Below are 13,450 nucleotides of genomic sequence, written 5' to 3'. Positions count from 1 at the left end.
GCTTCTACTTCTAGAACTCTTCTAAACACCCCCGCCCCCAGTCAGGAAATTGATTTTCTTTTCTTTCTCTTTTTAAAAAAAATTTTAATGTTTATTTATTTGTGAGAATGAGTCAGGGTGTAAGCATGGGAGGGGGCGGAGAGAGAGGGAGACACAGAATCCGAAGCAGGCTCCAGGCTCTGAACTGTCAATGCAGAGCCCGATGTGGGGCTCAGACTCAAGGACCATAAGATCATGACCTGAACTGAAGTCAGATGCTTAACCGACTGAGCCACCCGGGCACCCCAAGAACTTGATTTTCTAAAGGGAAGATTGAATTTGAATAACTTGGCTGGAAGGCTGTTCCCAGGGGTGTACAAGGCTGAGCATTAACCCCAGAGTCAGATCAGGGATTTTCTGAATCCTGTTGGAGATTTAGTTTAGGCACTCGAAAGCGTAACCTGGAAATGAAGCCGGTGAGCTGACCTCAGTGGTTTCATTCCAGTGTTTAGTCGTGATCTTTGATTTATAAATTCCTGGTTTCTACGTGGGGTCTCTTGTAAGACTGGAATTACTCCCAAGTATTTTGGGCATTAAGAACGACTACCTTAAAATCCTCTTTCTGCCACACTACTATTATTTGTTTGTTGTTTTCCTAAATAAGAAATAAGGAATATTTGGGAGCCCTTGGGTGGGAGTTTGTAGTGACTTGTAATTTTTCTGTGACTTTTCTTGCCCTTCTGATCTCAGGTGCCCTTGTGCATCGACTCCTCCAATTTTGCTGTGATTGAAGCCGGGCTGAAATGCTGCCAAGGGAAGTGCATTGTCAATAGCATTAGTCTGAAGGAGGGCGAGGGCGACTTCCTGGAGAAGGCTAGAAAGATTAAGAAGTTTGGAGCTGCTGTGGTGGTCATGGCGTTTGATGAAGAAGGGCAGGTGAGTGAGGACTTTGGACTGAGCTCCATCGCGTTACACGGGCTAGACCAGGCAGCGGAAGACAGTAGAGTCCAGAACACCATAAGTACCATGTGGGTGTGCACGGGTGGATACACACGTCATGCACGTGTACAGATACTCGTCACTACAAGTAGGAAAATCTGATATATTCTGAAGTCTTTGTATCAGTTGAGGAAGGTATTATTCAGTGAATGCTATTAGACCGACTGGCTGTGCGTTTGGAAGAAAATAAAGTAGAGCCCCGTTTCCCACCGTATCCTAAAATGCAGCCTACGTCAGTGGACGATCTTAACGGAAAAAACAAAATTCTGAGGAGTATATGGGCACTTACCCAACTAAACTTGGGAAGCCAGGAGGAAAATTAATAGAGGTATCCACCTGAAAATGTTTAACTTTCTGGGGTGAAGGACATGGTACCATCTGCAACATGAGTGGTAGCAGTGGGTTAACATCCCCAGCATGCAACGTTTCTGTAAATTGGAAAATGAAACACCCAAATCAAGCCAAAAGAAGTCTAGACAAAGGAAGTGAATAAGCAGTTTATAGAAAAAGAAAAGCAAAGAGCTAATCTAGGAGAAGATACTATAGTTTGTAGTGATTAAGGAAATAAAAAATGAAGCATTAATAGGATATTTATTTTTTTTTCAACTTTTTTTTTTTTATTTTTTTTTTATTTTTGGGACAGAGAGAGACAGAGAATGAGCGGGGGAGGGGCAGAGAGAGAGGGAGACACAGAATCGGAAGCAGGCTCCAGGCTCTGAGCCATCAGCCCAGAGCCTGACGCGGGGCTCGAACTCACGGACTGCGAGATCGTGACCTGGCTGAAATCGGACGCTTAACCGACTGCGCCACCCAGGCGCCCCAGGATATTTATTTTTTTTAATCAAAGAGAAAAATCTCTTTTGCACTCTTCTGGATTATTTGAATTTTTCTCCTAGTGAAAACCTATCTTTTGGACAAAATCAGTAACACTTTAGTCACAAACAATTTTACTCTAAAACTACAAAAAGCAGAGAAAGGAAAGAAAAAGGACATATAATTCCACTACTCGTCAGTCATACAGAATAAGAAGTCAGTATGTCCCGATCTGAAACCACGCCTACCCTCCAGTTAACTGGCATTTTTTTCCTCAGCTTATACAGACACACATGTATCCACATAAGTCTTGTTTTATTAAATAAAACTGGGATCATGTTGTCAAATGGCTCCTCTCGTCGTGTCCCTGCCACGGTATCAGGGAGGGGCAGTGGGAAGCTTGAAACATAATGTCAAGCGAGCGAAGGGTGTGCAGTGATTATGTTGTATTGATGCCTTATACCTCACGTGACTTTTAGAACCATTTTTGTGTCTCTTCAGTATTTTTTAAAAACAATGAAAAAAAAATTCCATCCCTTGTGAGTCAGCCCCCACCACCCCCCGACCCCAGGAATCTCATAATAGGTTGATACGTGAAGGTACGTGTTCAAGCTCCTCGTGGTGTTATGGTAGCAGAAACTGGCAAAGAGTCTGACGGTCCATGAGTAGCGGATGCCGCACAGAGCACTGCGTACCGGCTAAACGGGATGAGGTGTGGAACCAGGTCCACAATATATCGAAAAATGGGGAAAAAAGGCAGCATGATCCCGGTTTTATTTAATAAAACAAGACTTATGTGGATACATGTGTGTCTGTATAAGCTGAGGGAAAAAAACACCAGTTAACTGGAGGGTAGGCGTGGTTTCAGATCGGGACATACTGACTTCTTATTCTGTATGACTGACGAGTAGTGGAATTATATGTCCTTTTTCTTTCCTTTCTCTGCTTTTTGTAGTTTTAGAGTAAAATTGTGACTGAAGTGTTACCGATGTTGTCCAAAAGATATGTTTTCACTAGGAGAAAAATTCAAATAATCCAGAAGAGTGCAAAAGAGATGATTTTGGTAATGGACATGTATTGAACCTTGACTCCTACCAAGCAGGCACGCTACGCACGTTAAATCAGCTTTTTGCCCCAGCATAGAAGTGTTGGCTATGTTTTATTATTTTTTTCGTATTCCACGTGAGGAAACCAAAGCGCTTGCGGCCCTGTTGTCACACAGGTGGCTGGTGCTAGGATTTGAGCCCGGATCTGGTGTCATTCACCGGCATCTTTGCTAAATGGTCGGGTGAAAGAACCCAGGGTAAGGCTAGCCGGGGAAGAGTTGGCTGTTTTAGAAAAAGCCACCTCAGAAAGTCCTTCTGAAGAGGAAACACATTAAAAACCTGAACTGAACGAGAAAGCCGTGGGACCATTTAGGAAAAGAGGAGAAGTTCTCGAGAATTAAACATTTTATATAAGTGAATTTACACCTGCTGTTCTGGAACCTTCCCCCGACTCGGCAGAGTATCGGCATCTTCCTGTCTTGGTAAATATGAGTTATAACTCCGTCTCTCATGGTTGCGTTAGATTCCAGGATTGTGTGTTTTCCTTAGTCTGATATTGAATGACATTACAGTTGTTTCTAATTTTTTAGTGAAAGGAACATGGCCGGCAAATTCCCGAATTCATTCAGCTATTTCCTCTGGGAAATGGTTGTCCTCGGATGTGCGGGTGTTTAACATTTGGACACGTACCGTTAAGTCCTCCTTCTGCAAAGTTGTTATCCAGGCCTCTTCCCCTGCCAGTTCAGTGTGGTGAGACCTTCTGGCATTGTTTTTATTTTTACCTAAGATGTCTATGTAGGTAGTTACAGAGGCAACTACCGCTGTGTGGGTTTTCCTAAAACCCAGAAGCCTCCAGCCCTCTAGCCCCCCAGCGGCAACCATGTCTGCTTTTATCTGATACTCACAGCAGTTCCCTCCTTGTCTTCGAATCCCAGTTTTAGGTATTATTTATTGCCTCTCTATAGTGGGGATGAGTTTGGCGTTTTTACTATCCTCTGTACCCCCACTTCACACATCTTTACTTGTATCCCCCCCATCCTCCCACTACGGTTAATTTTAGTTGTGACTATTTTCGGTGCTCACGTCACTAAGCAACGTACAAGCCCAGACATGTGGTCGTATGCGACAGTTCCTTTTCTTTCCTGCACCCTGTTTGCTTTCCGTGAAATCAGTACTTTCCGTCTGCTTTGTTTCTCGTACAGTTTATTTTCAAAATATCCTCTAGTTGTGTAAATTTCCAGTATCCAGTGTATCCAAACACAGTCAGAAGATGGTCATTTAAATTTCTTGAAGAATGCTGTCTTCAGGTCTTCTGACACAGTCTGGGAAGGTCGTAGTCTGACTGGCAGCTGGCCCTGTGAAGCGTCCCTCGCCGTCCTCCTGGGTATTCCTCTTACTCCTCCCTTAGATTTTTAGATCTCCTAATTGCCTCATTCTTTTTTTTTTTTTTAATTAAGACATTTTTTAATGTTTATTTATTTTTGAGAGAGAGTGTGAGCAGGAGAGGGGCAGAGAAAGAGGGAGACACAGAATCCAAAGCAGGCTCCAGGCACGGAGCTGTAAGGACAGAGCCTGATGCGGGGCTCGAACTCACAGACTGGGAGATCATGACCTGAGCCGAAGTTGGACACTCAACCGACTGAGCCACCTGGGTGCCCCTGCCTCATTCTTGGTTTGAGCTCTCCTGTGGTGAAGTGCATTCTCTGTCACCTTCCTAAGAAAGAAAACATGGCGGTAAAATTTTTTAAACCCTACGTGTCTGAAAATGGCTGTATTCTATTTTTATACTAATCGACAGTTGGACGGGGGTATAGGATAGAGGCTTGGAATTCTTTCCCCTTTGCTTTGAAAACATGGTCTTCTGGTTTCCACTAGGGCTGTTCTAACCCTTCGTTCTTTATTGTGAAACCTATTTATTTTCCTACTTTCTGGATGCTTCTTCTTGGATCTTCTCTGTCCATGGTGTTCTGAAATCTCTTGATGATGAGCCATCTCTCATGAGGTACACCCAGTGGTCTCTTTTGATTTGGGAAACTTGAGGCCACAGTTGCAGCAAGTTTTCTTGAATGTTTTTATCTTCTCTTTTCGCACATGTGGTATTCAGATATTGCATGTTTTGGAAAGGTTGCCTAATTTTCTTTTCTTTCCTGTTTTTTCAGCCCTAGCATTTTGCTGTGCTCAGTGTGAGATTTCTACACCTGTATTTATTCTCCAGACTCTCTATCGAGTCTTATTTCTAGGAGCTCTTTCTCTTTTTGTTATCTAAGTGTTCTGTAAGAAATTGGTATAGAAATCTGTTATTAGTTGATGGAGGCAGATACTGGCTTTAATTCTTTCAAGTGCATCTTGAGCCCCTGGTGTGTGCCAGGCCCTAGGAAGATAGGGCATAAATGTGCAATGTGCATTTTTAGGGTGCACAGGGAGTAAGAAATAAAAACACAGGTCACACACACCGGTCAACATAAACATGTTGGATGTACAGTACTTGGGAATAATTTGTACATAGGTGGGATTTAAAGCAGGACGACTGTGTCTCCAAAGGAATGACTGTAGAGCAGAGGTCCCAGGACCAAGTGCATCTTGGAGCTGCAGTGCTCAGGGCCGGGGAGAGGAGGAGACCCCATGAGAAGAGTTCGAGGAGGAGCAGCCTGTTTGGTAGGAGAGGAACCAGAAGACGGGTTTCACTGGGAAGCCAAGTGAAGAACAAGCAAGAAGGGCCCGGTGAGCTATTTTAAAGAGCTGTGGTTAGATCAAGTAGGATGAGACAAAGAATTTATCACTGGATTTAGAACTGGGGTAGTTGATGATCTTGCTGTACTGTTTCCAAGGAGATGAAAGCTTAATTGGAGTGGGTTCAAGAGAGAATAGGAGAATTGGAGGCAGCAGGTGTAAACAACCTTTTTTGAAGAGTTTTGCTTTAAAGGGGAACAGAGGAATAGCGTGGAAACCAGAGATGGGTAGGGGGTTAAGAAAGGGCGCGCGCGTGTGTGTGTAGACGGATGATGTGACGATATGTGTTTGCAAGCCGATGGGATTGATCTGGTAGAGAAAGAGGAATTAATGCACCAGGGAAAGGGGGTGTTTGCTAGCTCTGTGACCTTGTAAGTGGGGAGGGCCGGCAATCAGTGTGCAGGTTGGGGGCGGGGGGGGCAGTGTGCTCACACTGCTGGAGTGAAGTTGGAAGCCTGCAGATCCAGAGGCACGCTAGGCGGTGTTCCGGGGGAGTCTGTAACTGCTTGTTTTCTCAGTGAAGCATGCAGCAAGGTCAGCTCAGAATGGGAATGCAGTGTCGTGTGCTTTGCCAGCAGTGCGTCTGTGTGTAGCCAGCAGCCTCCATGGAGAAGGGGTCTCTGCCGGGGCTTTTAAAAACCATGCACAGCCCTGGACTCCCCCCTTTCGGTTCCTGGCTCGTGTGGTCTGGGGTGAGACCTGGGCTAAGTAATTTTTTTTAATTTTAAATTCCAGTATAGTTAACATACAGCGTTACATTCGTGTTAGATGTACCATGTAGGGATTCGGCAATTCCGTACATCACCCTGTGCGTGTGCCTCGCCTCGAGTGCCCTCCTTAATCCCCATCACCTCTTTCACCCGTCTCCCCACCCACCTCCCTTCTGGTAACTGTCGGCGTGTTCCCTGTAGTTAACAAGAGTCTATTTCTTGCCTAGCCTGTCCCTTTCTTGTTTTCGTTCCTTGGCTCATTTGTTTTGTTTCTTAAATCTGGCTTCAGGAATTTTGAGGCCTTAGAGGTGATGTGTATACTGTGATTGGAAACCAGCAGCGTGTATCTCGGTCCTCGGAGCAACCACCTGGGGGTAGCTGTCCTCCCATGTTAGAGTGAGTCAAGGTCAGATGGTTAGGACGTGCTGGAGCCAAGTTCGGATCCCTGATCTGCCAGTTTGAATACTGATGCGTGTTTCCAAGTCCTGTGTAACTTACCCCACGCTTTGTCCGTTCGCATTGCACAGTGTCCGGTCTGGTCTGAGAACGAGCTTTCCCAATGTAGATTTGAATGTGACTAGAAGTAAAAAGCAAGTGTAGGGAAAGAATCGTTTTAACCTAGTTACGAAAGAATGCAGATTAGAGCGATATTAAGGTAATGTTTTATCTGTACTAAGTCGGTGAAAGTAAACTTAAAAATGATCAAGGCCTGTGCTGGTACAGCAGTAGAAACAGAAAGCTTATTCATCCTAGAGCCTAGTATCAGGCTGGGATGGCCCTTTTGAAAGATGCTGTAATACCTGCCAAGACATATAAAAACGTTCATACCCTTTGAGCTAATGATCTCATTTCTGGGAAATTATCCCAATAAAAGAATTCGGCAGCATTAAGAACACTATATACGCAAAGATTTTTCACCAGCTTTATTGAACAAAAAGACACCTAAATGCCCAGCTGGAGAGAAATTGTTAGCTTAGATTACATCATTCTGTTGGGATATTATTCAGAGTATTCAAATATTAATTACGAAGACTATGGCAGGGTGACAGTGCTTATAAAATGTAAATAAAAAACATAAAACCAAAAATTATTTAGACACTGTATACATGACAACGTAAAAACTACATTTAATAAAGATCAGAAGAAAATGCTGTAAAGGAAAATAATTGTTACTATAAGGCAGTAGAACTAAAGATTCCTTTTAAATACTGCTTTCCCTATTTAAAAATAATTTTTCTGTATGATTATAGACATATATGTTTACTGAAGAATTATGAGAAATTACAAAGAACAAAACAAAAAAAATTCACATATTTGCAAAGCTCAGAAGCCAACAATACAGATATTTTGGTTATTTTAAAGGCATGTCTTCTGTCAGTGAATTCTCCTCACACTCTTGGGTGTAGAAACAGTTAAGAACCAAGATTTGCTTTGCTTGGATGACATGGTTGCTTCTAAGGAGAAAGCCTTTCTCTTAAACATTTGTTTTTGAGAGAGAGAGAGAGAGAGAGGGAGAGAGAGAGGCAGAGAGAGGGGGGAGACAGAATCCCAAGCAGGCTCTGCACCATCAGCACAGAGCCCAACGCGGGGCTCGAACCCCCGTGAGATCATGACCTGAGCTGAAATCAAGAGTTGACGCTTAACCAACTGAGCCACCCAGACGCCCCGAAAGCCTCTCTCTTAAATGGAAAAACTGTTGGAACTGAACAGAAGGGGGAACTCACGCCTGCTTTTGTTGCAGTATCTGGCTGCCGTCTTCGGTTTATGTTTGTGATTCATGTTGCACTGAAAACTGCGAGGTCAAGGTCGGATGTGGCTGAGGGGGCTCTGGCCCTGAGACTTCTGGAGTAAAAGGCAAATAAGGAAGCGTTTCTTTGTCTTTTGCTGATGTTCATAGTTTTGATTGCCTGTTATTTTAACTCCTTTATCCTTGAAATTTCTATGGGAAAATAATGTTATTACTACTACTAGATTTAATTTTCCTTTTCTAATTGAAATGATTATTTTGATAGAATAATTTTTGATAATGTGAGGTTTCTTAGAAATATAATTATCACCTAAAAGGATGGGCTTATATCATTTTTGTTTGCACGTGTGCAAACTAATTTCAAAGGATCAGTATCCTATAAATGCATCCGTTATATTCACATTTTCCTCTGTTAAATGATTTGAAGATAATTTTCCAACTTATGGAGAAATAAAGCCCCATTGGGATATTGATTAAAATTTAACCCTAACCTAGAGTATGATGATATCTTAGCAATATTCCTAGTTGTCATTTAGGAGCATAGGATGTCTTTCCAGTTATTATTAATGAGGTTTTATAGTTTTTCTTAAATAGAGAATTTCGGGAACCTTCCTAGGTGTTTTGTGTCACTTTGTTGTTGTGGTTGGCTTATTTTTTCCTTTCGTAAATATTTCTCCTTTGGTAATGATCTTTTAGATTTTTATTTCATGACCGCTTCTCTGTTGAATTTAGATAAATTGATACCGTTTTTCAGTTGAATGTCTTGTATTTTCCAGGAAGCTATGCACCATGGTATCGTAAATGGTTCTAGGAAAGGGAAGTAATAGTTCTCAGTTTTCCCTTTATTTTTACCTTGCTGAAGGTAGTTGACCCACGCCTAGGAGCTCATTCTCAACGTTTTCTCCTCTGATCCTCTCTGAGCTTTGTTAACATCCTACAAGTATTTCTGCATTTCAGAGGCCTCCTATTCAGTGGCTATGGAGAGGTCACCACTGCCCAGTTAAGCTTACGTGATTGGATATTTCTGTTCTTGGGCCTTTCCTTCTCAGATGGACTATAGGTCTGAAGTCCTTGCAAAGACTTTTCCAGATTGCTTTCGGAGGCGGGAGTTCATGACAGGGATGTGAGGAACAGAAGGCCTCCACGCCTCTCTTGGTCCCCAGGCCTCCACGGAGCCTGGGACGCTCGTTACCTCACAGGAGTAACAGCACAGCTGGGGGACCTCCAGCTCAGGCTCTGGCTTCCCAGCGCGCCTGGCTTTCCTCTTTGTGATGGAGAAGATTTGAATGGGGTCGCTTGGCCCTAGCTAGGAAATGGTGCTGCTTCACCTGGGCCTTAGCATTGGCCTTGCAGAGTACGGTTTTCCAGCACGCGGCTTCTATCTGTAGTTTCTGGAGAAAAAGCCACGGGCAGGCGTTGGATCATGATCATGACTACACAAATGAGTCTGGCCTCTGATTTCCTCATCTGCTGTGTCCCCAGTGGTCACATCTGAGACCCTGTCCTCCCTAGTGTTAGCATACTGTGGAGATTGTCTCTGTGTCTCATTGCCCTGTCTCCCGTCTCGTCCATTTCCCCCTCAAAGTCTGAGTCCCTGGCATCCAGATTTTCTGCCTTGTGCATGAGCTGTGCCAGGGGCACCCCTCCCTTCCTTCAGCCGAGGGGTGAACCAGGGGCCCTCCAGGTTGGCCTTGCGTTTCCAGCGACCCCAGTGCACTCCTCCACCGTGGGCAGGGTCTCCACCGTCTTCACCCCTGGCCTTCACTTCTGCCCTCGTGATGCTGGGTTTCCTAACACCTGCCCGTGGCTGCCTGCTGTGTCCGTCCGCACATTTGCCACCATGGAGAATCCACTCAGAAGGCTTCTGAACTAAGCCCACGCCCTCTGTGGTTTTGGAAAGCCAGAGTGTTTTTCCTTGTAAACTTCTTTCTTCAGGTTTCTTCCTTCTGACTCATCGGTGCCCTGCTGATGGTGGCACCCATGTCCCTATCACTTCTGGCTTGGATTTCGTGGCAGCGGGATGGGCCTCCTGCTCATTCTTAACTAAAGCATCTGCCTACTGATGGCTGTCCGGCTTTCTGCAGCCTAAGAGTAAATCGGGTAGATGGCGAGATCATAAATGGCCTTTATTCCTTCCTTCTCGACCCTGAGATTTGTGGACTCATCCCTGAGGTTTTCTCATCGCTTGACCTGAAAAGGTGCCGCCTCACCGATCCAGGACCCCAGCTTGGCTTTACGGGAGAATCGCCAGGGGCTCCTAAAGATATCGTTGCTTAGCTCTCTTCTCAAGGTCCTGATCTAACCGGTCTAGGGGAAGGTCCAGGTATTAGAAAACACACCAGGAGCCCCACAGATGACAATGTGCGACCAGAGTGTAGAACCCTTGCGAACAGAGGGAGGCTCCCGTTCTCTTCTTTCCCTGGACCTCTCTTCTGGATCCTGTGAGATCCTCTGGCATGACTGTAGCTTGCTAGCGTGTTTATCTCCTAACCCTGGTTGAGGAACATGACAGAAAAAATCCTGGCGAATCTAACGTGATATGACCTGCTTCTGGCAAAGGTCTGCACACCGAGCCTCTGTTCATTCTGAGATTCATTTGTTTATTCAACGGCCGGGAGTTGAGTGTCTGTTAATGTGACGGGACTATTCCAGGTGCTACAGGAACAGTTTGACAAGGATGTATCCTTACGGGGCTGAGAGTTGGTGATTCTGTTCTGGCCCGAATAACGAATTCCTGCCCTGTGAGGACCCTCCTGCTTGTTCCGTGGGCAACGCTGCCTCCTGGCACACGGCTGGGCTTCCCTGCTCGCCTGCGCACGACACCCTAAGCCTTCCACACTTGGCCGCGTGTCATTCGTGGCTCAGAGAAGTGAGCAGGACCTGGATCTCTTGACCTACCAATCAAACTAGGCTGTAAGAGACACTGGCAGTGCTGGTAGCCCCAGGCCCCTCTGCCTCCTCTTTTAAGGAGCTTGGCTGGGCCATGAACCTAGAAGCTAGAACCCTTATTGGGCTCACTGGTGAAGGGTGAACCAAAGTCCAAGACTAAAGCCAGCCCTGGACGACCTGCTCCTGACTGCTTTCTCCAGGCCTACATCTTGGCCTTAACCTTGTCACTCTAACTGAAGGAGTAAGTTGTTGAAGAAATTCATTTAGGGAAGAAGAGAGCTTGCCACCTTCCCTAAAGCCTGGAGCGGTGGGGCCACAGAGCCCACTCCTGTCTCCCTTTCCCTTGGCCCTTGGTCCTGCTGAGTCATGGGGGCACTGAACCAGCTGAGGTGACACCTAACCCCACCAGCTGCAGGACGCCGGGAGAGATTGGAAACCAAAGGGAACAGTTGAAAGAATACCAAAGTAGGCAAGCTATTGAAAGCCTGGATCTAAGGGTGAGTTCTTTGTGTAATTCCCGACCGTGCCTTTTCTGGGGGGTGAGGCCTCTCTGAGTGGCCCTCATCTGTGTGCTCACCTGGAGAGCTTGCTCTCTGGAGGTCAGGACACTTAGTGCCCACGTCTAGGCAAGGGCGCCCTCCCTCAAAATAGCTTGTAGACTCAACACGTAGTTCAGTGGTGTTGGCCATTTGTCAGTAACATTTTACACACAGAATTGTGTGTGGCTTATTTTTTTGGATTGTCATGATAGCAAGTGTTCAGTTTTTCTTCAGAGCAGATTTGATTTTTTATGCAAGAAATCACTCGGGGCACCTGGGTGGCTCAGTCAGTTGAACATCCGACTCTTGTTTTGGCTCAGGTCACGATCTCACTGTTTGTGGGTTTGAGCCCTGCCTTGGGCTGTGTGCTGAAAGTGTGGAGCCTGCTTGGGATTCTCTCTCTTCCCCTCTCTCTCTCTCTCTCTCTCTCTCTCTCTCTCTCCTCCTCCCCCACTCACACTGTCTCTCAAAATTAAATACTTAAAAAAATATTTAAAATAACTCAGAATGTAATTTGTTGAATAAGCCCTGTGTTGAGGCTGTAAATTTGGTCTGAAGATAGTCTCCATTACAAAGTTCGGAAGGGCTTTGAGTAAAAGCAGTGTTGATTCAGTAAACAGTATCGAGCACATACTTTGGCAGGCACGGCTCTAGGCACAGGGGATACAGCAGGACTGGTGTTCTGGCTCAACAAGCTAATAAATAATAAAACATAAGAATAATAAGTTGCCAAATAAATACCATTTCTAGAAAGAGGTGCCACGAGGGGGATGGGATGGGGGAAACAGGCAGGGTGGCGGAGGGGACGGTAAGGAAGGCCAAACTGGAAAGAGCTGTCTGGGCTGGGACGTGTGTGATGCGAAGCACAGAGCCATGTCCCTGTGTGTCCCCGGCAGTGGCAGCAGTGCATTTCGCTCTAACGTAGAAGCTTGGCAGGTGTCCAGACCATCAGAGGAGCAGGGGGAAGAGTAGAGTAGATGAGAGAAAACGTTAGGAAATAAACCCGGAGACGTGAGCCCTGGCTGTAAGGCTTGAGGGGCAGCAGCTGGGAGTTTTGAGTCTTGCTGGAATCTGTTCCTTGCTTTCTAGTGTCACCGTTCTGAAGAGTAATATGGATTCTATTTACATTTATGATTTAAGGCACACGTTAATTAGCCAGTGCATGGGGGGTGGGGAAGAAGGTGGGGATTCTTGGATCTTTGTGGAGTATTGGAGCAGGAAAATGCCAGAAACCCTTCAGAAGTGTTGCCTGGGTGATGAGTTAAGGTGCTGCAGGCAGATCTCGACAGGAGGGACGCTGACTCGTTAATTTGTTCCTCAGTAGCGTTTGAGTTTTTACCGTGTGTGTGTATTTTTTAAGAAGCTTATTTATTAATATACCACATGTGTGTGTGTGAGATTTTATTTTCACGGACTCAGTGTAGCTGTTGTGCTGGCGACAGTCTGTAAAACCCAAGCATTGGTACCCGAGTGCCTTCGACAAGTGAAATGTGCTTCTGCTTTCATAGATAACACTTCATTTTTCTATCTCAAATTACGTCTTTTCCTCCCTTCCCCAGGCGACAGAAACGGATGCCAAAATCAGAGTGTGCATCCGGGCCTACCATCTACTTGTGAAAAAACTGGGCTTTAATCCAAATGACATCATCTTTGACCCTAATATCCTCACGATTGGTACTGGGATGGAAGAACATAACTTGTATGCTGTTAATTTTATCCACGCCACAAAAATCATTAAAGTAAGTATGGATGTTTTCTCTTTCCTCCCCAAGACATCCCTCACATTTATCCCATGGCTCCAGTGAGTAGTTGGAGCTACATGATCATTGGCTGGGAATGTCGACATTTTACTCTTAGGTAGTAAATTCGTTTTCGGAAATTTAGGGGCCTTTTTTATTTTTCACGTATGTGTTTTACACTATGGAGTATAACATACATACTGGAGAAAATATATAAAAGGTACAGAGTGTAATAAATAAATATGAATCACGTAGTAGT

At 45.1% G+C, this 13,450-nt stretch overlaps 1 protein-coding gene across 3 annotated transcripts in view; it reads left to right on the top strand.

Moving 5' to 3' along the window:
- Positions 1–13,450, top strand: part of MTR (5-methyltetrahydrofolate-homocysteine methyltransferase) — a 130,971-nt gene that overhangs the window by 42,502 nt on the left and 75,019 nt on the right. For all 3 annotated transcript variants that reach the window (XM_042909233.1, XM_042909232.1, XM_042909234.1), the window contains exons 15-16: positions 730–915; positions 13,012–13,191. In XM_042909233.1, the coding sequence (XP_042765167.1) occupies positions 730–915; positions 13,012–13,191 (366 nt within the window). The remainder of the gene's footprint in view (positions 1–729; positions 916–13,011; positions 13,192–13,450) is intronic.

This window comes from Panthera leo, chromosome D2, assembly GCF_018350215.1.
Source record: "Panthera leo isolate Ple1 chromosome D2, P.leo_Ple1_pat1.1, whole genome shotgun sequence".
In the NCBI taxonomy this organism is placed as follows: domain Eukaryota; kingdom Metazoa; phylum Chordata; class Mammalia; order Carnivora; family Felidae; genus Panthera; species Panthera leo.
The sequence above is the reverse complement of the archived record's forward strand: the minus strand, read 5'-3'. Positions and strand labels throughout refer to the sequence as shown.